Below are 26,162 nucleotides of genomic sequence, written 5' to 3' on the forward strand. Positions count from 1 at the left end.
AATTATCTTAATTGTTGAAGAGTTGACAATTCCGAACTGTTCTAAGTTCCCGGTATTGCGTTTTTTCTCGTTTGTTCTAGCCGGCAACAGTTTTATTTATTTATTTCTTTTTATTTCTTTTTTATTATACACATAATTACAATTTATGGCTCCGAATCCTGGACGATGTATGACACCTACTCTAGGCAACTGGAAACTGCTGAAATGCGAATGCTTAGATGGTCAGCTGGAGTGTCCTTTAGAGACAACATAAAGATATTTTCAACATTTTGAGTATGTCCAAATACTTGTTCACAAATTTGGAGTATCTCCAATTATAGGAGTTATTTTTCATGTTATTTTTTGACAATTTTTTAACATTAATCCTTGTCATATGGTGTACGGAGTGTGTGGAAGTTTTTGGTAAGGGAATTTAGCTAACTTTTGACTGAGTATTTTAATGTTTTTTAGTATTTTAATGTTTTAGAATTTAATAAACCCTTATGATGACAAGGTTCTTCATTTTCATATTATTTTTTGACATCTCATCAAAGATGAAGAAGAATATGGAAGTCTGGGCATTTACGGGGCTTACGACCGTCATATGCTGGTTTAAGTGATCACTTTACACACGTGTAACATTCTAATTAACTCCTGTAATTGGGGATAATCCAGATTTTGTGAACAAGTATTTGGACACACTCAAAATGTTGTAAATAAATTATCTGGTCAAATTATAAGCTTAATAATAAAAATGAAAATGGTATTTTCTGGCGTTTCTCATGTGTGTGATTATAATCCAGGATTCGGATCTCACATACTAATATAAGAGTTTCTGCTTAATAAAAAGCTTCTTTACATCTCACCAATAGATGTCTCTAGTGAAGTTCTAGTGATTCATGAACAAGGTTTCTAAATTGGTTCATATATATAGAACTTCCAAGAATTTGAGTAGTATGGTTGTCAATAATGGGTAGAATTGGTGAATGTTACACGTGTGTAAAGTGATCACTTAAACCAGCCTATGACGGTCGTAAGCCTCGTAAAAATGCCCAGACTTCCATATTCTTCTTCATCTTTGATGAGATGTCAAAAAATAATATGAAAATAACTCCTGTAATTGGGGATAATCCAGATTTTGTGAACAAGTATTTGGACACACTCAAAAGGTTGTAAATTAAAAAAGTGGTTAAAACAAAGTTGTTTAATTTTATAAAGTTAATAAAATGTGCCACAAAGTGTCTGCAAAAACATTCAAGAAATTAATGTGTTATTTATAATTTCATTAATTGATTCGGCAGTCACTTTGTGGTAAAATGTATACATTTTACAAAGTAAATACCACTACTATTTCTTAAAATCCCACAGTCGTGTGACACGTGTCACAGTAGATTTTAAGAAATAGTGGTATTTACTTAGTAAAACATTAATTGAAAGTGTTATTTATAATTTAATAACTATCTTTTTGGTAAGGTACCAACTTTAAATACTTGACAGTTAAAAAAATAAATAAATAATTGTCGGGTTGTGGTCCGGTGGCTAGTGTCGTGGACTCTTAAGTCAGAGTTTCTCGGTTCGAGCCCAATCTACCACAATTTGAAACCTATTTCTAAGAATTGAAATATTTGTGCAAATTATAAAAAATCACAAATATTAAAATTGTTTAATATTTTTTTCTTCATAATAATAAATATAAGTGATTGTTTCACTCTAATATTTATTCAATATTACCCTGGACTGGTACCTGAAGCGGAGGGCTGATCACCTTTCCTACGTGTGTTAATGAACAAGATAACACTGTGTTTGTTATAATGCAGTGCCCTATGCACCATTGGGTGCGGATAACGGTTTGAATTACATATTTTTCTGGTTTCTCCAAGTTTTTTTCAATCTAAGTGTGATAGATACCTATCATAAAATCATTTTATACATTTTATTACAATTTTGAGACAATTTTTAATCGAATTTTGTTATTTTAAATTGGGATCAAAATTCAAATAAGTTAGGTAGGTACCTTTCGTGTCACCATTGCGACTTGTCCAATATTTTTGCCACGACATTATTAAAAAGAACACATTATATTTTGATATTATATTTTGACGTCTCATCAAAGATGAAGAAGAATATGGAAGTCTGGGCATTTACGGGGCTGACGACTGTCATAGGCTCCATATTCTTCTTCATCTTTGATGAGATGTCAAAATATAATATGAAAATAACTCCTGTAATTGGAGATAATCCAGATTTTGTGAACAAGTATTTGGACACATTAAAAATGTTGTAAAAAAACACAAATATTTCTCTCTTTTATAATTTTTAATTTTTCATAATTTTTCTGTCCCCCTCCGTAGTGTAATGGTCAGCACGCTCGGCTACCGTTCTGGAGGTCCCGGGTTCGATTCCCAGGGGGGGTCAAATAAATAAAAGTGATTTTTTCACTGTCATATTTATTTAATATAACCCTGGACTGGTACCTGAAGCGGAGGGCTGATCACCTTTCCTTCATGTGTAAACGATCAAGATAACACTGCGTTAATATGAAGCAGTACCCTATGCACCATTGGGGTGCGGATGAGGGTTTTATTTATATTTTATTTATTTAAAATAATTATAAGATCTTACCTCGCAAACATACTCTCCGGTGTCGTTTGGGGCTAGCCTCGTGACTTGGATGCTGTGGTTGGAGTATAACTTCACTCTGTCGGGAGGAATCAGGTCGTGGTCTGAGCTGTCTGCTATCAGCTGTTTTTCTTTCAGCCACCTAACGTGGTATGTTGATCCTGCAACAAGAGCGTATTGAAACATATAAAAGAAATATCGCTCACTCCTTTCAAGAACGTCATAAATCAAAATTCGTCAATTTTCAGTTGTGCATGTTTTCAAAATGCCAAAAAAATGTACTATATCCCAGCAAAAGAGGCATATTTTTAACTTAATATTTACCCGCTACAGGGCAGAAAGTGTTGTTTTTGCATTTTGAAGAAATAATAATAATAAAACCCTTATCCGCACCCCAATGGTGCATAGGGCATTTTGAAGAAAAGGTTTTGTTTAATTATTTTTTTAAATATATTAAATATTTTTCAGATAAAGAAAAATTTTTCAGGTTTTACCAAAAAAGATCTGTTGCATAGTAAAAAGTTAAATAAGTGGTTTGATATTTATTTTTAATACATTGTGTTATATTTTTAAACTTTAAAATCGTTCTCCTGAAAAATCAAGTATTTTGATTTATGACGTTCTTGAAAGGAGTGAGCGAAATGTCGGAAAGCGTAACTAGCCCATGACAACAGAGTTAGGAATTCAGAGTTTAGAATCACACACAAAGAACTAACAATTCATAAAACAGTACACAAAACACTTACAAGTAAAATCATACACAAAAGCAATAACACTAACGACAGCTCACAAACATCACCTTGATAAATCATAAGCAAGGGAAAAATACAGCAACACAACCAAGCAAAAAAAATAAAAAATAAAAAATAAATCGCCACCAAGTGGCAAATGATAGAAACTCTTCTCAGATTATGGCAAAATTACCTTAATCTCTGGCACAATGCAAAAATCTGCATAAAAAGCATGCCCTGACGTTTGGAGGTTGTAATCGCAGCAAAGGGTGTTATTACTAAAAATTAAGATTTTTTGAAAATGTTGAATAATCACTTTTTATGATAAAAAATAAATTGGTATTATTAAATCCATGATAATGTTGTTTATAAATTCTTAATAAAGCACCCCAATCGATAAAAAAATATCGAAAAACGAATTTATTTGCTCATTTAATTCATTTAATAATGAAAATTACAGGAAATTCGAAGTGTCCCTAATAATATGGCCACCCACTGTGTATATATATATATATATATATATATACAGTATCTACTCAATGAATTAGGGCCACGCAGAATTTCGCGCAATTTCTCAATTCAAACAGGAATAACTCAGAGAAAACCTTGAATAAAACAACATTGAATTTTATTTACACATGAACACTTTATTACGCTTAAATTATGCATATATTTTCATATAAATATAGTTAGTATTTAGTATTTCCACCTTTGGCAGAAATAACTGCCTCAATTCTTTTTGGCATACTTAAAATGCACTGTTTTATCATGTTTTTTATTTCTTCGTCTTCTGACCAAATTTTTTGAATATTTTTTTTTAGACAGTCTACTGTCGGATTTGAAAATGAGTATACCTTATTTTTTAACATGCTCCATACGTTTTCTATAGGATTAAGGCCCGGAGAATTTCCAGGACAGGGGAGCAAAGGCAGATTTTTGTTAGACAAAAATTTTATTATTGATTTAGCCCGGTGGCAAGGTGCCCCATCCTGCATGAAGGTGTATGGACCTTCTGTTGGGTCGAGTGTATGGTAGAAGGGCAATAAAATTCGTTCGAGGACCTGCTTATAGGAATTTTGGTTCATTGTTCCTTCCACGAAAAACAACGGCGCAGGTAAATTGTTAATAATACATGGCCATATCATTGTTGCAGTGGGGTGTTTGATAACTTTTACCACACAGGCCTCATTGTAACGTTCCATTGGTGTTCTCCTGACGAATCGACGGCTCTCTGTCACGGCTTCTAACCGGCACTCATCACTAAAGATGACCTGAAAAATAATGAAAATTTAAGTTTAATTCAAATATATAAGTTTATTTACTAAAATGATATGTTGAAAATTCAATTTAAATAAATACCTTTTTCCAATCATCTACCGAGTAATTTCGATGTAGCCTGGCCCATTTTAATCGATCCGCTTTCATTCGTGGTGTCAATTTTGGTACTTTTACAGGGCGCCTGCATTTCAGATTTACTTCGTAAAGACGTCGCCTCAGTGTTGATACCGATATATTTATACCCTCTTCTTCCAATTTTATTTTTAATGTTTTTGCTGATGCACTACGGTTTTCTAAGGCACTTTGAACGATTTTTCAATCAGTCCTCGGTGTTGTTTTTCTAATCCTACGACAGTTCTTTCGCCGATTGCTGGTGGCGGGTGACTGATTTTTTATTGATTTTGAAATTCTGTCCACTGTTTGACGAGAAACGTTTTCTTTTTTTGAAATTTCTCTATTAGATAGTATTCCTAATTTCTGTAGCACTATAACACTAGACTTTTTTTCCTCAGAAATGTCTTTACTTTTTCCCATTTTGTCCTTTTCAAAAAAAACACTTGTGTTTACAAAAAAAAATTATACTTTATGAACTAAAATTAAAAATTAAGTTTTTTTCACAAGACACGATAACTATATAACCTCTCTGAACAAAACAACAACCAGAACTCGAGAAACTTCACTAATAAATGAGATAGGACTATTTTTAGAACTTTCAACTATCTGTCTACCTGTACTAATTAGGGACCTTTCTCAGAAAAAGGGTTTGAAAATTTGTAAAGGCTTAAATAATCCAGGTATATTTTACATATTATTGAAGGTAATATACACGATATTAGATGTCAATAGAAAACTTAAAGTATTTATGTAAAATAAATATAATAATCCAAAAGATTTCAGAGTATTCAAAAAAATAATGGGTGGCCCTAATTCATTGAGTAGATACTGTATATATATACACATACACCCACACACACACACTACATACAAAATAACGATTTCAACAGTAAAATTTCCGAATATAAGATGTTTTACTCAAGAAATTATAATAATAATAATAAAACCCTTATCCGCACCCCAATGGTGCATAGGGCACTGCGTCATATAAACGCAGTGTTATCTTGATCGTTTACACATGAAGGAAAGGTGATCAGCCCTCCGCCTCAAGTACCAGTCCAGGGTAATATTGAATAAATATTACAGTGAAAAAAATCACTTGTATTTATTTTACGCCCCTTGGGAATCGTAATATCGTAATAATAATAAAACCCTTACCCCACCCCAATGGTGCATAGGGCACTGCGTCATATAAACGCAGTGTTATCTCGATCGTTTACACATGAAGGAAAGGTGATCAGCCCTCCGCTTCAGGTACCAGTCCAGGGTAATATTGAACAAATATTGGAGTGAAAAAATCACTTATATTTACTAAACCCCCCTGGGAATCGAACCCGGGACCTCCGGAACGGTAGGCGAGCATGCTGACCATTACACTACGGAGGCGGACAAGATAAATAAAAAATGCACCTTCCATGTTTTAAAATAACTGCTTGCCACGTTTTGGTTATTATGTAATAAGGTTGTAACATTGATAATTATTGTGCAATAAATTTATAAAATCTACTTTCATTCTTTATAAAGTCAATTAAAACAGAAACTCGATAAAACGATGCCATCCATAAGTAGATATAGAAGTGCGTTGAGAATATATTGAAGTGGGCTTTCATATATTTTTACAAATAAGTTTGTAAAATCGCTCACTCCTTTCAAGAACGTCATAAATCAAAATACTTGATTTTTCAGGAGAACGTTTTTAAAGATTACAAATATAATACAATATATTAAAAATAAGTATCAAGCCGCTTATTGAACTATTTACTGTGCAACAGATCTTTTTAGGTAAAACCTGAAGGTTTTCTCTCCATTTGAAAATTATTACGTATATTAAAAAAATAATTAAACAATACTTTTTCCTCCAAATCCAAAAACAGCACTTTCTCTCCTGTAGCGGGTAAATATTAAGTTAAAAATATACCCCTTTTGTTGGGATAGAGTACATTTTTTGGGCATTCCGAAAACATGCACAACTGAAAATTTACGTTTTTTTAATAATGACGTTCTTGAAAGGAGTGAGCACAATGTCCGCCTTCGTAGTGTAATGGTCAGCACGCACGGCTACCGTTCTGGAGGTCCCGGGTTCGATTACCAAGGGGGGTAACATAAATATAAGTGATGTTTTCACTGTCATTTTTTCAATATTACCCTGGACTGGTGGTACCTGAAGCGGAGGGTTGATCACCTTTCCTTCATGTGTAAACGATCAAGATAACACTGCGTTTATATGACGCAGTGCCCTATGCACCATTGGGGTGCGGATAAGGGTTTTATTATTTATTTTATTAAAATGTGCGTTCGGCACGGGAAAACTCGATAAAGGCACATTTATGAAATTATTTATTATGTACAATTAAATTAACTAACTCAAAATTGGTCAGTTTAGAGTGTTGTGTTTTTATATTTAAAAAAATGTATAAAATACAGAACTTACCAGCATTATCAAGATAGCACGGTAGCAACACGGTGTCATTTTCAAATGTTTTAACCGTAGTCGGTATGCTTTTAAACTTTGAGGTTATTTCACTAGATATGTCTTTTTCGGAACTAACCACACTCGCGGTACACAGAATTACACCACACATGTACAAAACACAGTAACTATTCATTGTGAACCTTTACAGATAAATATTAAGTCATAAAAACACCTGAAATTTGGTTAAATAACGAAATAATGAGTATATTATAAAATAATTGGTCAAAAATTACTACGGTCGACGTCAGTCTATTTTCCAGTATGGGATTATTTGATGGGGTGGCACGTGCAATGCATTATTCAATACTATTATTGTTGCAGAAAAATATGTAATGAAAATTATACTTAGAAGATCCGAGACGGATTACCATAGAGGAAATATTCAAGAAAGTAGAGTTACGATAGTCAAAGAATTATATGCTAAAACAATCTTTCTGTGCAACATTTTAGTGTGTCTTTTTTTATTTCTTTAGTTAGCTAATATTATATTTAATACAAATTATTATTTATACTTAATTCACATTATGTACATATATAAATATATATATATATATATATATATATATATATATATATATATATATATATATATATATATATATATATATATATATATATATATATATATATATATATATATATATATATATATATATATATATATATATATATATATATATATATATATATATATATATATATATATATATATATATATATATATATATATATATATATATATATATATATATATATATATGTGTGTGTAATGGCCAGCACGCTCGGCTACCGTTCTGGAGGTCCCGGGTTCGATTCCCAAGGGGGGTAAAATAAATACAAGTGATTTTTTCACTGTAATATTTATTCAATATTACCCTGGACTGGTACCTGAAGCGGCGGGCTGATCACCTTTCCTTCACGTGTAAACGATCAAGATAACACTGCGTTTATATGATGCCCAATGCACCATTGGGTGAGGATAAGGGTTTTATTATTATTATATATATAAACATTAATATATATATATATATATATATATATATATATATATATATATATATATATATATATATATATATATATATATATATATATATATATATATATATATATATATATATATATATATATATATTTACATCTTCTTACATTTTTTTTTAAACTATTCTTTTTTTATATAATTTTTTGCATCTCAACATAGATGAAGAAGAATAAGGAAATCCGTGCATTCACGGGGCTTACGACCGACATACGCTGGTTTAAGTGATCACTTTACAAACGTGTAACATTCACCAATTCCTATATCCATGATTGCAAACCACACTACTCAAATTCTTGGAACTTCTATAATATAATATACGAATATATGGTTCAATTTCGAAACATGGTGCTTGAATCACTAGAATTTCACTAGAGACATCTATTGGTGAGATGAAAGAAGCTTTTTATTTAGCATAAGCGCCTTCATTTGTATGTAGGGTCCGAATCCTGGATTATAATCACAAAATAAAATCGTTCTACGGTACCTGTTTATTGTATTTATATTTTGCCATGTATTAGTTTTGGTTATTTAAAAAAAATCTTTTCATAACTTTATTATTTGTGTTCCAGTCTTGTTAACCTTTATCCCATGTCCCTAAATGAGAAATAGAAATTACTCATCGGAAATATTATAAATATATATATATATATATATATATATATATATATATATATATATATATATATATATATATATATATATATATATATATATATATATATATATGTATATATATATATATATATATACATATATATATATATATACATATATATATATATATATATATATATATATATATATATATATATATATATATATATATATATATATATATATATATATATATATATATATATTATATATATATATATATATATGACTTTTGTATGTAATATGTTTTGAAATATAAAATAAAATAAAATAAATAAAAAATAAAATTATTAAAAATGACTAAACAAAAGTATTGTAAAATGTGCCCTCGGCACAGGAAGAATCAGTGAGGGCACTTAATTATAATTTGTAATTATGTGTATAATAAAAATAATAAATTAATATATAAGAAAATTGAACACTGAGCAGTGACGTAGAGCGAACGTATGGTAGACTTTACTGCCATCTTTCGGATCTCGCCTGCCCATAAAACAGAGGTCCTGCGCATCCTTTTGCGCATTTGCCGCGAGCCACCGTTTGGCGAGCAGTGGCCAGTCGAGATCCTTTTCACTTCGGAGCCGTATAACCTTACAAACGCTTCTCAAACGTCGCGGAACGCTGTGATCTTGCTTTTTTCACAATATTTCAAGTGTCCAAAATTTTCGGTGAGAAATTTTCGCTTTTTTCTGCTTAGGAGTTATTTATATCGATATTTTAAATGATATTTCTAAAGAAAACTTAAGAATTACAACTATAAATGTCATTCGTGAAGTAGCATACTAAAAATCTTTTAAATTGAAGATAATTGCATTTATTTTGTGAAAATACAATGTCCAAAATTCAAGTAGTGTGGTGTCAATTATGAGAAAAAGGATCACCCTTTTTATATGTTGATATTGATTTTAATTATATGCCCAGACTTCCATATTCTTCTACACCATATATATCAAGATTTTAAAAGATATTTCTATTGAAAACTTCATAATTTCAACCGTAAATGTAATCGAAGAAGTAGGATACAAAAAATATTTTAATTAAAGCGAATTGATAGCATATTGGTAAACAGGACGTCCAAAATTTAAATTGTATAGTTGTCAATTGTGGGTAGGATGGTGATATTACACAGTTATAAAGTGATCATTGAATATAATGCCCAGACTTCCATATTCTTCTTCTTCTTATTATATGCTTGAGGTATCAATTTTAAAAATCTTGATATTATTTTTTGAATAAACCTTTTTAATTAAAGAAAATTGCATATATATTGCGTAAATGACACGTCCAAAATTTAAATGACATGGTTATCAATCGTGGGTAGAATGGTAAAATGTTACCCTGTGATAAAGTGATCGTTGAATCTAATTAAATGAGCAAACTTCCATATTCTTCTTCATCTATATGCTTGAGGTATCAATTTTTAAAATCTTGATATTATTTTTTAAACAGATCTTGTTAATTAAAGTTAATTGCATATATATTGCGTAAATGAAACGTCCAAAATTTAAATGGTATGGTTATCAATCGTGGGTAGGATGCTGAAATGTTACACGGTGATAAAGTGATCATTGAATCTAATTAAATGCCCAGACTTCCATATTCTTCTTCATCTATATGCTTGAGGTATCAATTTTAAAAATCTTGATATTATTTTTTAATAAACCTTTTTTAAATAAAGCTAATTGCATATATATTGCGTGAATGAAACGTCCAAAATTTAAATGGTATGGTTATCAATCGTGGGTAGGATGGTGAAATGTTACACAGTGATAAAGTGATCATTGAATCTAATTAAATGCCCAGGCTTCCATATTCTTTTTCATCTATATGCTTGAGGTATCAATTTTTAAAATCTTGATATTATTTTTTAAATAGATCTTTTTAATTAAAGACAATTGCATATATATTGCGTAAATGAAACGTCCAAAATTTAAATGGTTTGGTTGTCAATCGCGGGTACAATGGTAAAATGTTACCCTGTGATAAAGTGATCGTTGAATCTAATTAAATGCCCAGACTTCCATATTCTTCTTCATCTATATGCTTGAGGTATCAATTTTTAAAACCTTGATATTATTTTTTGAATAAACCTTTTTAACTAAAGTTAATTGCATATATATTGCGTAAATGAAACGTCCAAAATTTAAATGGCATGGTTATCAATCGTGGGTAGGATGGTGAAATGTTACACAGTTATAAAGTGATCATTGAATCTAATTAAATGCCCAGACATCCATATTCTTCTTCCTCTATATAGATGAGGTATCAATTTTTAAAATCTTGATATTATTTATTGAAAACATCTTTTTAATTAAAGACAATTGCATATATATTGCGTAAATACAATGTCCAAATTTTTGAGTAGTGTGGTTGTCAATGGTGAATGATAAGGTGATCATTGAAACTAATTAAATGCCCAGACATCCATATTCTTCTCATCTATATGCTTCAGGTATCAATTTTTAAAACCTGGATATAATTTTTTTTAAAGACCTTTTTAATTGAAGACAATTGCCCATATATTGCGTAAATACAATGTCCAAAATTTTGAGTAGTGTGGCTGTCAATCATTGGTAGAATGGTGAATGTTACACAGTGATCATTGAATATAATTAAATGTCCAGACTTCCATATTCTCCAACTATGCTTGAGGTATCAGTTTTTAAAACCTTAATGATTAATAGATTTATATTATCCACTGACACTTCGTGATGGAATTGCATTTTTAATTTATTATTAGATTAAAACCAATATTTTTAGCTTTTCCACTTTTTTTGTTTGACCAGCGACCGGGTTTCGTCGTTACCGACATCATCAGACTGGTCTGATGATGTCGGTAACGACGAAACCCCGTCGCTGGTCAAATAAAAAAAGTGGAAAAGTTAAAAATATTGGTTTTAATCTAATAATAAACCTTAATGATTAACATTGATAAAATCTTTTTAAACGAAGGCGATTACACACATATTGCGCAAATACAGTGTCCAAAATTTTATTAGTGTGGTTATCAATCATAGGTAGAATGGTGAATGTTACAGTGATAAAGTGATAAAGTGATAAAAAAAATTATAGAATTTTTTTTACTTAGTCGTATCCCTAACCTCAATAAAAAGTGTGAAGTTACGTGCCGCCACTGGATAACCATCGACCTGACCGCGGAAATCAAGATCTGGGTAAGTCCATTCCTTTTTTTATCAGTTTGGTGGCGGGTTTCTCTTTTTTTTTAGTCGTCGGACGCTTATAAGGAACTATTTGTGCAATTCAAAGAACTAATCTACGTTTTCTGATATTACATAACCATAAATGGCATTTATAAGTTTTTTTTACATTATATTTAGCTGAAGAAATTTAAGTCTGAATTTTAGTATGCCTCCGTAGTTTATGGTCAGTAATGGTCAACACCTTCGGCTACCGTACGGAAGTCCCAGGCTCGATTCCCAGGGGAGGGTCAAATAAATATAAGTGATTTTTTTTACTCTAATATTTATTCAATATTACCCTGGACTGGTACCTGTAGCGGAGGGCCGATCACCTTTCCTTCATGTGTAAACGATCGAGATAACACCGTTTATATGATAAATATGATGCAGTGCCCTGTGCACCATCGGGTGCGGATGAGGGCTAAAAAAATAAGTTTTTCCCTTTTCTTCCACATTCATGGGTCTATTCTAACGTTGGCCTTTGCGTTTCCGATCACTTTCATCTTTTCATACATACACAAATGTTTCTAAATTATCTAATAGAAATATTAGTATACATGCAAACATACATAACTATACAAGTCTACTAAACCTTATCCGCACCCAATGGTGCATAGGGCACTGCATCATATAAACGCAGATCTTGATCGTTAACATATGAAGAAAAAGCGATCGGCCCTCCGCTTCAGGAACCAGTCCAGGGTAATATTGAAAAATATCTCATTAATTTAAAATTATTTTGCATTTCACAATATATTTAATAATTACAAGTAAAAAAAATATTAATACACAAAAAGTCCCACAAAGACATGGCCTATGTGTGGGTATACATTATATTTTAGGTTATATTAAAATGACACTGGGGAGAATATTTATATGACTCCCCTGGGAATCGAACCCGGGACGTCCAGTACGGTAGCCAAGCGTGCTGACCATTGCACTACAGAGGCGGACAATGTAACTCTTTTTCTCTGCAAATGCCGAGAAGTTCCTGTTTGGCCCACACTAGATGATCCCTCCTGTTCCCAACACAGATTCAAATAAAAACATATTTAATTAGCTAGAAGAAACAATAATTCACTGAATGATCTATAAACCTTGTACATAATAAGCAAGGTGAATAATAAAACCGCAATTTTTCAAATACTAAAGGGTGACAACTATTTACATTTAACAAAAAATTTATCATCGAGATTCTCAAACGATTTTTCTACCCCAAAATGCAACACCAAGCAATTTCAGCAAAACTTCAAATATTTGGCAATCAAACATTTCAATAAACTCCCTAAAGAAATAAAAAAAATAGATGATATAAAAATACTTTAAAAAAATTCAAAGCTCTATACATTTAAATCTTGATAAAATATACAAAAAAAACTATTATATCTTTTATTATATAACATTATGTCCGCCTCCGTAGTGTAATGGTCAGCACGCTCGGCTACCGTTCCGGAGGTCCTGGGTTCGATTCCCAAGGGGGGTAAAATAAATATAAGTGATTTTTCATTGTAATATTTATTTAATATTACCTGAAGCGTAGGGCTGATCACCTTTCCTTCATGTGTAAAAAAAACTATCAAGATAACAGTGCGTTTATATGACGCAGTGCCCTATGCATCATTGGGGTGCGGATAAGGGTTTTTATATATATTATTTTATATAACATTAAACCACGAGTGTAAGTCCCTATCTAAGCACAAGTGCACAGTCTCTTTTATGGAGAGGCACAGCGAATCGAAATATAAAAGTTCTCCATATGTATAAATGAATCAAATGTATTATGTTATATTTTATTTATTGTTTCGGCATAAACTTTGTGGTAAATCATGTTACAATGATTAAAGAAAACACTTCGTTTTTTACCACTTGAGTTTTATTATAGACTACATGTTTCAGAATATGTTATTATACAGACCTGAATGATGGAAGTTTAACTACTGAAATATGTAGTCTATAATAAAACTCAAGTGGTAAAAAACGAAGTGTTTTCTTTAATCATTATTATGTTATAAATAAAAATGTAAATATATTAAAGGAATAAATGAAAAAAATCCCATAAAAAAACTCTATTTCTCTAACGTGGATCCACATTCATTTTGTTTTTTTCTAAGCTGGCTGAGAGGTATTTTTTAATTCTTTATCATTAGACTTGAAAAAATATTCAGTATCGTCTTAGTATTAGGATTCGATTTCATCATTGCAGATTCGATTTCATCACGAATTGCGATGTTGCACACATCCTTGAAATACATATAGATTAACTGAAAGTAATAATAGATATCGCTCACTCCTTTCAAGAACGTCATAAATCAAAATACTCGATTTTTCAGGATAACGTTTTTAAAGTTTAAAAATATGATTACTTATTACTTACTTATAACCCTTACCCGCACCTTATGGTGCATAGGGCACTGCATCGAATTGACGCAGTGTTATCTTAGATATCATTACTTACATGAAGGCAAGGTGATCACTCTTGCGCTCAGGAACCAGTCCAGGGTAATATTAAATAAATATTACAGTGTAAAATCACTAATATTTATTTTCACCCCCCCTGGGAATCGAACCCGGGACCTCCAGCACGGTAGCTAAACACGCTGATCATTACACCACGGAGGCGGAAAATATGATACAATGTATTAAAAATAAATATCAAGCCACTTACTGAACTTTTTACTGGGTACATTATCAAACACTTGTGTTTGATAATGTCGAAACGCATCACATATTATCATACATATGATGCCGTAGACGAACACCATTATTATCTATGTTAAAATAAGTATGATAATATGTAATAAAATACCTAGGTACCTACCTATACATTTTATTAAGTACTTACAAATAGTACCTACATAAAACAGTTCTACCACCAGATGTCGCATGCGTCGCACAGAATAAAACAAAAGACTTCCGATAGAAAAAATATTGTTAACTGTCAGAATCAGATAGATATAAAAATTATTGTAAAGATTAATTGAGAATAAACTTTAACTGTCGTTTCTTTTATTACAAAGCAACACATTGTTTATTTTATTATTATACACCCACTTTACATATTATTTACACCCAATTTACAAAAGAAAAATATTACCACGTTATAAATATAAAAGTACCTATCTAATTTAACCATTATAGTACTGAGAATCGACTTGGTATACTTTGAGCTACGTTATTGGATTGAATTGTAGTTTTATTTACATGTATATGACGATATGTGACGCATTTATTACGAGATTATCAAACACCTTATGTGTTTTATAATGTAATAAGACGAAACATATCACATATGTAAATAAAAGTAGAATTCAATCCAATAATCGTGTTTAATTTTTGATATATTACCCAACAATTTAAAGTGAAATACTACCAACTGTCTGCAGCTATAATAAATTGGTATACTCTGGCCAAAAGTGTCTAGATACTTCGCTCACTCCTTTCAACAACGTCATATATCAAAAAACCTGATTTTTCAGGAGATCGTTTTTATAGTTTCAGAATATTAAAAAAAAAGTGTTAAAAATAAATATCAAGCCACTTATTGAACTTTTTACTTTGCAATAGATATTTTTAGGTAAAACCTGAAGGTTTTTTCTCCATTTGAAAAATATTCAGTACGTTTAAAAAAATTAATTCAACAATACCATTTATTCAAAATGAAAAAACAACACTTTCTGCCCTGTAGCGGGTAAATATTAAGTTTAAAATATGCTTCTTTTGCTGGGATATAGTACATTTTCTAGGCATTCCGAAAACATGCACAATTGACGATATTTGATTTATGACGTTCTTGAAAGGAGTGAGCGATATATTAAAAAAATCATCAATATTCGGTTGTGCATGTTTTCAGAATGCCCAGAAAATGTACTAAATCCCAGCAAAAGCTGCATATTTTTGTTTACCACTACACTGCCATTTGGGAGAATATGTGGAGAGGGGGGGGGGAGTGGGAAGGTGGACCATAGACATCAACAAATAGAGCCGCCAATAATTTAGCAATGTTACCAATATTAAAATAAGTCCATCGTTTCTGTGTGTCATTCATTACCAACTTACGAAAACAACGTATTTACGAAGGCGAATTTTGCAAAAGAAAATGATAAATGAAAATATTGATTATATCGGCTATTATAAACACAAAACGAGCCTTACACAATCCTTTATAGGTTGTTATTTTTTTACATCTCATCAAAGATGAAGAAGAATATGGAAGTCATTTACGGGGCTGACGACCGTCATAGGCTGGTTTAAGTGATCACTTTACACACGTGTAACATTCACCAATTCTACCCATTATTGACAACCACACTACTCAAATTCTTGGAAGTTCTATATATATGAACCAATTTAGAAACCTTGTTCTTGAATCACTAGAACTTCACTAGAGACATCTATTGGTGAGGTGTAAAGAAGCTTTTTACTAAGCAGAAACTCATATATAACCATATGTAACATTCACCAATTCTACCCATAATTGACAACCACGCTACTCAAATTCTTGGAAGTTCTATATATATATATAAACCAATTTAGAAACCTTGTTCTTGAATCACTAGAACTTCACTAGAGACATCTATTAGTGAGATGTAAAGAAGCTTTTTCCTAAGCAGAAACTCTTATATTAGAAACTCTTTATAGGTTGAGTACGTCAAATAAAATATTTCTCCCGAGTGATAATACCCTATTCTGTCGTCGAGTTGACTCAATATTGGGCACACAATAAATCCAGTCTTGTTTTCCGCGTCGCCAGCATGCCTAATTGAATTTAAAATGCTGATCTTGATAAGCCGATGTTTATTACCAAGTGTGTGCTCATAATAGCCAGTCCCCTATCTGAGGTGTCGTTGATCGATACACAAAGGCCTCACCCTCCAGAGTCGACGCTTTGTGCACTGATAATACCGTCTGTTATTGCTATTGTCGCATTTATTAAATTGAAAAACGTTTCAAAACGTCGCACGGTTTAAACTGTTGTCGAAATATCTCGGCTGTCCAAATTTAAATTAATTATTAATTATTTAATTTATAGAAAGGAGAGTGAATGCTGGGAACAAAGTGAACGGTGCACTGAAATCAGTTATAGCAAATAAAAACCTATCAGCGGAAGCTAAACTGGCAGTGCACAACGGAGTCCTGGTTCCAACTCTAATGTATGGAAGTGAAACATGGAGTTGGCAAAAGAAGGATGAAAGTAGACTGAATGCAGTCGAAATGCGATCTCTCAGAAGAATGTGTAACAAAACGATGTATGATAGATGTGCGAATAGTGAAATAAGGAAGGAATGCAAAGCTGAGATAAGCATTATCGATAAAATTAAGAAAGGTGTGTTGAGATGGTTTGGACATGTAGAACGAATGAGTGAGGAAAGAACGGTAAAACAAATTTATGAGGCGAATGTTAGCGGGAAAAGAAGCAGAGGAAGACCGAGAAAAACATGGCACGATCAGGTATGCCAAATACTTGAAAGTGGTCAGGTTAGGAGTCGTAACAATCGGCGGGTATGTATGAGGAGATGCATGAACGTGGAAGAGGCGAAGAATGTTTGCAAGGACAGAGTGGTGTGGCGCTCTATTCTCTCTGCCTACCCCTGCGGGGAAGCGGCGTGATGGTTAGTTAGTTTTAGTTAGTCAGGGACATTTTTTTGTAGCAGGTTTTTTTTTGCAATTTTGGACTAAGTAGAGTCTACTTAGTCCATAAATGCAAAAAAACCTACTACAAAAAAATGTCCCTTACTGTGTTTTAAATTTTGACAGCCGATCTGCCCTGTGATAAATATCTTCGTCTTTTTCTTCTTCTTCTTGGTGTAGGCATTGTAGCCTGTTTTTAAGAGGGATAATACCATCGAGAGTGTTATATACTATAAGTAAAACTCAAATTAAAAATAAATACTGTTTTGTATTACTAACTAACTAACCATCACGCCGCCCCCTCGCAGTAATAGGCAGAGAGAATAGAACGCCACCCTGTCTTCGCAAACATTCTTCGCCTCTTCCACATTCATGCATCTCCTCATACATTTTCAGTCTTTCTCTGCCTCTATTTCCAACTACATTCGCCTCATAAATTTGCTCAAACGTTCTTTCCTCACTCATACGTTCCACAAAAAAACGTATACAAATAAAAAAGCTTCTTCGTCTCACCGATAGATGTCACTAGTGAGTATTCTAGTGATTCTTGTACAACGTTTCAAAATTGGGTCATATACTCATATAGAACTTCCAAAAAAAATTTGTAGTGTGGTTGTCAATAATGGGTAGAATTGGTGAATGTTACACTGTGTAAAGTGATAACTTACACCAGCCTATGACGGTCGTCAGCCCCGTAAATGCCCAGACTTCCATATTCTTCCTTATCTTTGATGAGATGTCAAAAAATAACAACCTATAAAGGATTGTGTAAGGCACGTTTTGTGTTTATAACAGCCGATATAATTAATATTTTTATTTATCATTTTCTTTTGCAAAATTCGCCTTCGTAAATACTTTTGTTTTCGTAAGTTGGTAATGAATGACATACAGAAATGATGGACTTATTTTAAGCCCCGCAAATAGCCATATTCTTTTTCATCTATGTTGAGATGTCAAAAAATAATGTGAATATTTTTTTTTTATTACCAAGAATCCATAAAAATATAATACATACAAAACGGACCTTCTCAATGTTTAGTGTATTGGAATATGATGTGACAGTATGTGACTCGAATTTAGTTGAAGGGATTTCGTATTCTATGGCAATGTTTCATACAATCAATTCAAACCGGATGTAAAAGTACTTACTTAAATCTTTCTCTCCGTTGCGTTTTCGCGTAATATGGAAGACGTCCCGGTTTTATTTATTTATTTAAACTTCATGTACATAAAAGAGGCGGACCTGCATAGTGTAGTGGTTAGCGCGCTGGGCTACCATGCTGCAGGTCCCGGTTTCGATTCCCAAGAGGGTCGTAATAAATAGTCTAATATTTATTTAAAACGATGTGTGGTAGATGTTCGGATAGTAAAATAAGGAAGGAATGCAAAGCTGAGATAAGCATTATAGATAAAATTAAGAAAGGTGTGTTGAGATGGTTTGGACATGTAGAACGAATGAGTGAGGAAAGAACGGTAAAACAAATTTATGAGGCGAATGTAATTGGAAAAAGGAGCAAAGGAAGACCGAGAAAAACATGGCACGATCAGGTATACCAAATACATGAAAGTGGTCAGGTTGAGAGTCGTAACAATCGGCGGGTATGTATGAGCAGATGCATGAACGTGGAAGAGGCAAAGAATGTTTGCAAAGACAGAGTGGTGTGGCGTTCTATTCTCTCTGCCTACCCCTGCGGTGAAGCGGCGTGATGGTTAGTTAGTTTTTTCAGTTTTAATATTTATTTAATATGCCCTGGACTGGTACCTGAAGCGGAAGGCTGATCACCTTTCCTTCGTGTATTTAACGATGAAGATAACACTGCTTCTATACGATGCAGTGCCCTATGCACCATTGGGGTGCGGATAAGGGTTAGAAGAAGAAGAAGACATAAAAGAAATAAGTAAATTGGCGGGCTTTTGCTAAAAAGCAGCATCTTCCAACCAACCAAAAGCAGACTAGTGATATTGATCAAAACGTTCGATACCATATAAAGCTGTTTGCAATCAGATGGTAGATAGTACTTGAACATTTAAAAAAATATAAATTACAAATTGATGATAATAAGGAAGGCAAAGGAACAAGGGAGTTTAGGGAAGGAGGTAGAGGGAGAAACTAAGGGAGGAGGTTTGATGGACAGTTAGGATTCTAATGACAAATTTTAATGTCTCAGACGTTTTGAAGATAAAATCCCGCTGACCCGGCCATTTTACTTAGCGTCCCGGTATGAATTAAATTTTTAAATACAAAAAATTTCATCCTAAAATTTTAAAATTCCTCAATAGTAAAAAAAATAAACGCAAGTTTGAAATACGCCGGCAAAATATATAAATAATCACATAAAATATTACTTATTAACAGCAAAATATTAGTTTTATTAATTAATATTTATTAATAATAATAATTTGAATATCAATTTTGACAAAAAATATCGCGGGAATTTCGACTTTTTGTATTCTAATTTTTCGCTAAAATAATGAAATATTATGATAAACCTCGTAATATTATTTTTAAATAAAATGAAAACCCTTGTAACGTGTTTATTTTTAATATCACGTAGGTACTTTTTCTATGACGTTAGCAGTTCACTAAGATGTTAAAAAATATTGTTTGTAAAAAAAATTTTCGTTAATTTTTTTTAATTACTATTATTTTGAAATAAAATTAAAAACCTTTTTACTCGTCCATTTAAAATATCCGGTAGGTACTTAATCTTAGAGGTCTGTAATTCACGAAGATATTAAAAAATATTTTTAAAAAAATAATACAATATATTAGGCATCTTTATAAAAAACGCGGGAATTTTGACGTTTTGTATTCTAATTTTTGTTAGATTAATTTAATTTTAAAATAAACTCTAATATTATTTGTAAATAAAATGAAAAACCTTTTTATGCGTCCATTTAAGGGAGATACTTTATCTTTAACGTTAGGAATTCACTAACGCCAAATATTTTTGCAAATAGTCTATAATATCGTTAAAATAATTTAGTTTTATTAAAATTACTTTGTAATACTATTTTTAAATAAAATGAAAAACTCTATTACGCGTCTATTTAAAATATCAGGTAGGCACTTAACTTTGACGTTTGTAAATCCCTTATATATTTAAAAAATAATATAATGCATTGAACACATTTTTTTCTGAGTCTGAATTCTAATTTTTCGTTGAAATAATTGAATTTTATAGTAAACCTTCCAATTATTTTTAAATAATATCAATAACGTTTTTACGCGTCAATTTTAATTATCACGTAGGTACCTAAATATTTGACGTTTGTAATTCACGATGGTATTTAAAAAATATTTGAAAAAAGAATGTATTATGTAGGCACCTTATCAAAAGAAATCGCGGGAATTTTGACAGAAGAACAATATGCCCGTTTTGTCCGCGCGCGTTCACTAACACAGACCGCGTAGAACTGAATTAACGAACGAAACTACAGATAATCTTTTGATTTTTGAACGTAATACATTTATGTGGGTAAGCAAGTTGATGGATTTGAGGAAGTTTTCACTGAAATTCGATATTTTACCTTAGATATTATCAGTAATGGATTCTAAATATTCAAGAACCGGTTTGCCCTTTAGGTACTAACCCTACCCCCCCTATAAAAAAATATTTGTACATTTTTTCTTTTTTTATATTCTGCAGAACATATAAATAATTATAAACAATAAAATAATTATAAACAGAACATTCACATAACAACGGAGAGTGCTCCAATTTTTTATTTTATTTATTTCTTTAATTAGCTTAAATTACACTACATAATATAAACTATTATTTACACTTAATTTACATCATCTACATATAAATATTTACACCTCCTTACAGTAAACAAAACATTTATTTTTAAATTCTTTCCGGCTCTTTTCATTCTTCATACATTCAGGCATCTCATCATACTTTTTCAAACCCTTATACATTAAAAAAATTGTGACTTTGTTTTTTTTCAACAATGGCAGTCTTATTTTATCCTTATTTCTAGTTATATCGCTCACTCCTTTCAAGAACGTCATAAAACAAAAATCGTCAATTTTCAGTTGTGAATGTTTTCGGAATGCCCAGAAAATGTATTATATCCCAGCAAAAGATCCATATTTTTAACTTAATATTTACCATATTATTTCGAGAAATAAAAATACTTTGTGTTCTGATCCACCCACATTTTTATTAACCAACTAGATTCGGCAACAACCTGTTGCCCTCTTCAGAGTTTAATTTATTACTGAACATATATATAAAAAAGAAACAGTGTACAAGTTGTTGGGTTTCAAAAGGGTAGGGGTATTGGTGTTTTAAGGAGGGGTAAGAGCAAGGAAGGGGATAACTCTGTTTAGTTTGGGTTTGATTTTATTGGAAAAATATTAAAAATGGGACTTTGACTTTAAAACATAATATTTACCCGTTACAGGGCAGAAAGTGTTGTGTTTGCATTTTGTAGAAAAGGTATTGTTTAATTATTTTTTTAAATATATTTTATATTTTTCAAATGAAGAAAAAACTCTCAGGTTTTACCTAAAAAGATCTGTTGCACAGTAAAAAGTTCAATAAGATGCTTGATATTTATTTTTAATACATTGTATTATATTTTTAAACTTTAAAAACATTCTCCTGAAAAATCAAGTTTTTTTATTTATGACGTTCTTGAAAGGAGTGAGCGATATGTTCATGAATTTTTTTGTTTAACACTATTCGTCCTCAAAATATATGGGTAATTTATTGTTTAAAAATTTATATATAAAGATCAGCATATTTAATTTTAGATAACCAGTTGAGTTCTTCATTGTAATAATAGGTACAGATTTAAAAGCCAATTAAAAGTTACCGATACATGATCTCGATCGGAATATTGTGTGACAACAAAGCGTTAAGGACCGGTTCGGCAAACTCTAAAATTTTTAGGCACCGGTTCTAGCGAACCGGTGCGAACCGGCTGAATCCCACCACTGGATATTATAAAGGTCAAGATATAGATTACAATTTTTATTTTGCGTGTTGTGTGATTTGCTTATAAAAGATAATACCATGTATTACAGCAGTAATATTTTTTTACTGGCAATTTTGCGAGATGGAAAAATACCAACAATAATTTAAACACCAAATACTTTTAAATTTACGCGTTTTTTTTTATTTCTCAAAAATTTATAAAATTATTTTGTCCGCCTTCGTGGTGCAATGGTTAGCGTGTTAAGCTACGGTCCCGGAGGTCCCGGGTTCGATGCCCAGGGGGGGGGGAGGGGTGAAAATAAATATTATTGATTTTACGCTTAAATATTTATTTAATATTACCCTGGACTGGTCCTTGAAGCGCAGTAGTGATCACCTTGCCTTCATATAAGTAACGATCAAGATAATAGCGCGTGAATACGATGCAGTGCCCTATGCACCATACGGGTTAGAAAAAATAATTAGAATTTATTTGTCATTATTTATTTAAACTATCCATCACGCCGTTTCGCCGCAGGGGTAATCAGAGAGAATAGAACGCCACAGAAATATGTCTTTGCAAACAATCTTCGCCTTTTCCACATTCATGCATCTCCTATACATGCCCGCCGATTGTTTCGGCTCCTGACTTGACCACGCCCATATATTTGAAATGCTTGATCAGGCCAAGTTTTCCTCGGTTTTCCCTTGCAGTACCCTATGCGCCTATGTGCCTGTGTTCAGAAAAAGTATTTTTGAGATGATGTGTCACCAAGAATTGTGACATGGTGTTGCAATTTTTAACGGAAACGACATTTTACGCTATTTCCATTAATTAAGGAATTATATTATTTTTTGACATCTCATCAAAGATGAAGAAGAATATGGAAGTCTGGGCATTTACGGGGCTGACGACCGTCATAGGCTGGTTTAAGTGATCACTTTACACACGTGTAACAGTCACCAATTCTACCCATTATTGACAACCACACTGCTCAAATTCTTGGAAGTTCTGTATATGAACCAATTTAGACACCTTGTTCTTGAATCACTAGAACTTCACTAGAGACATCTATTGGTGAGATGTAAAGAAGCTTTTTATCAAGCAGAAACTCTTATATTAGTATGTGAGGTCCGAATCCTGGATTATAATCACACACATGAGAAACGCCAGAAAATACCATTTTCATTTTTATTATTTAAGTTTATAATTTGACCAGACAATTTATTTACAACATTTTGAGTGTGTCCAAATACTTGTTCACAAAATCTGGATTATCTCCAATTACAGGAGTTATTTTCATATTATTTTTTGACATCTCATCAAATATGACTTATGGCCAGACTTCCATATTCTTCTTCATCTTTGATGAGATGTCAAAAAATAATATGAAAATAACTCCTGTAATTGGAGATAATCCAGATTTTGTGAACAAGTATTTGGACACACTCAAAATGTTGTAAATTAAGGAATTCATTATCACACTTATGTTACTTAATAAAAATTCTTCCTTCTTAAATAATGATGGTCTTCTTTATAGACTCTCTTGGAGATTAACTAGTTTTTCACCGTCCGGCAGTCCGGTTTTTAAAAATAAAAGCATTTTTCAAAACCGGACTGCCGGACGGTCAAATTCCGGGTAGTGGACAATCGCTGAACTGTCGCAGTCGCTTTTATTGTTCAAAGTTATAAACTCATGCCTCTAGAGGCAGGAGATAGCGAGTGTTTTTGCCTAGAATTTTCACTCATGAATTACATGAAATTATAGTAACTTTAAACATAAAGAGTAAATCCACTCACAAGTAGGCATAGGCTATGAAACTTTTAAAGTTGAAGCCTGAGTAGGGACATGATAAACGGTGTTGCATAAGCCGTAGCTAGATTTCAGAGTCACTTGGACGTTAGGTAATTCAAAAATTGTTCAAAGCCGGACTGCCGGACGGTAAAATTCCGTGTAATGCACAAGGGGCTTATGCCTACTCATGAGTGGACTTACTCTTTATGTTTAAAGTTACTATAATTTCATATAATTCACGAGTGAAAATTCTAGGCAAAAACACTAAGACAGTTGTGCACTCTTTTGAAAAACAGCGTTTTTTACCGCATACCAACGCCATCTGTCGAACGTAAAGGAAACACACGCAATATACGTACTAACCCTTTGACTACCAAAATCCTATTTATCGTCTTTTGGTATTGTAGCGAGAAAAAACGAATCCGTCGGATGTGATGTCATGATTTATAAAAGTTTTTTTTTCTTCTTCAATAAGTTATACATCGATCGATATTTAGAATTGAATGACCATTTATATCTGACAATTAGTTGTGGAGGTCCTCACAAAAGTTACTTTTCCAATATTACATAAAAAATCCCTTAAATGCAAATCTGTTTGTTTACTGTATTATATATGTATATATATCTCCTTCGTTGCCTTTCCCACCTTACGACATCTTCCATCTCGCATATTTCCCTGATCCTGGCGCTTCTTAATCTATTTCGAAGACTCTTGCCTGATATGATTCTTAGAGTCTTCATTTCTGACACTCTTAGCGCGTTTTTTTGTGTCCGCCCTACTTTCGATCCCACAAGTCAAGATGGGTCGCACACAAGTTTTGTATATTTTGATTTTACTACTGTTCTTCATGTCAAAGGGTTAATCAATGTTAAAATATGTTGTAACATTGTGAAATTATACATATTTGTACACGTCGGTCAATCCTTTCAACAACGTTATTTATCAAAAATCGTCAATTTTCAGTTGTACATGTTTTCGGAATGCCCAGAAAATGTACTATATCCCAGCAAAAGCGGCATATTTTTAACTTTATATTTACCCACTACAGGGCAGAAAGTATTGATTTGCATTTTGAAGAAAGGGTATGTTTAATTATTTTTTTAAATATACTAAATATTTTTCAAATGGAGAAAAAACATTCAGATTTTACCTAAAAAGATCTGTTGCACATCAAAAAGTTGAATAAGTGGCTTGATATTTATTTTTAATACACTGTTTTATATTTTCAAACTTTTAAAACGATCTCCTGAAAAATCAAGTTTTTTTTACAAATGACGTTGTTGAAAGGAGTGAGCGATGTGTGCTTTCTCATATCTTTCTAAAAGGAAAACATGCGTTTAACTTAATATTTTCCTCGTTAGATATAAGAGATGACACTCAATCGAATGTAAATATTAACTAAAGCTCATTTTTGGTTTCCCACAAAGATTAATAAGCCATTTGTTGTGGATACTCATTACAAATGTAACAAGTGCTCGAGTAGCGATTATTCAATTATATTCCCATTAGATGAGCGACGCCCGAAGGTCCAGTTCGTATTAATTTTTGTCTCAAACATCAATTAGACACTCTAATCGTTAACAAGTATTTTTTAATTAACGATATAACAATTTTACGAGTAAATCGTGAACCAGTTATTAAGCAATATACTCGTTAGATGGATGGAGCGTGTCGTAAAAATTGGTGGCTCCGGTTGTATTTGAAAAGGTTTTTTTGACAGAA

General features: G+C 32.0%; 1 protein-coding gene across 2 annotated transcripts in view; it reads right to left on the minus strand.

Moving 5' to 3' along the window:
• LOC148299991 (neurotrimin-like) overlaps window positions 1-21,134 on the minus strand; it is a 45,376-nt gene extending 24,242 nt beyond the window's left edge. The window contains exons 1-3 of one of the 2 annotated variants that reach the window (XM_088275412.1): window positions 21,046-21,134; window positions 7,153-7,366; window positions 2,602-2,759 (exon numbers count right to left, since the gene is read on the minus strand). In XM_088275412.1, coding sequence (XP_088131538.1) covers window positions 2,602-2,759; window positions 7,153-7,327 — 333 coding nt within the window. In that variant the 5' untranslated portion in view covers window positions 7,328-7,366; window positions 21,046-21,134. The remainder of the gene's footprint in view (window positions 1-2,601; window positions 2,760-7,152; window positions 7,367-21,045) is intronic. The other variant, XM_088275411.1, reaches the window with a different exon arrangement.
• Window positions 21,135-26,162: the final 5,028 nt, after the last annotated feature.

This window comes from Brachycentrus maculatus, unplaced genomic scaffold, assembly GCF_059751285.1.
Source record: "Brachycentrus maculatus isolate JH-2025_06_01 unplaced genomic scaffold, ASM5975128v1 h1tg000863l, whole genome shotgun sequence".
Lineage (NCBI taxonomy): Eukaryota > Metazoa > Arthropoda > Insecta > Trichoptera > Brachycentridae > Brachycentrus > Brachycentrus maculatus.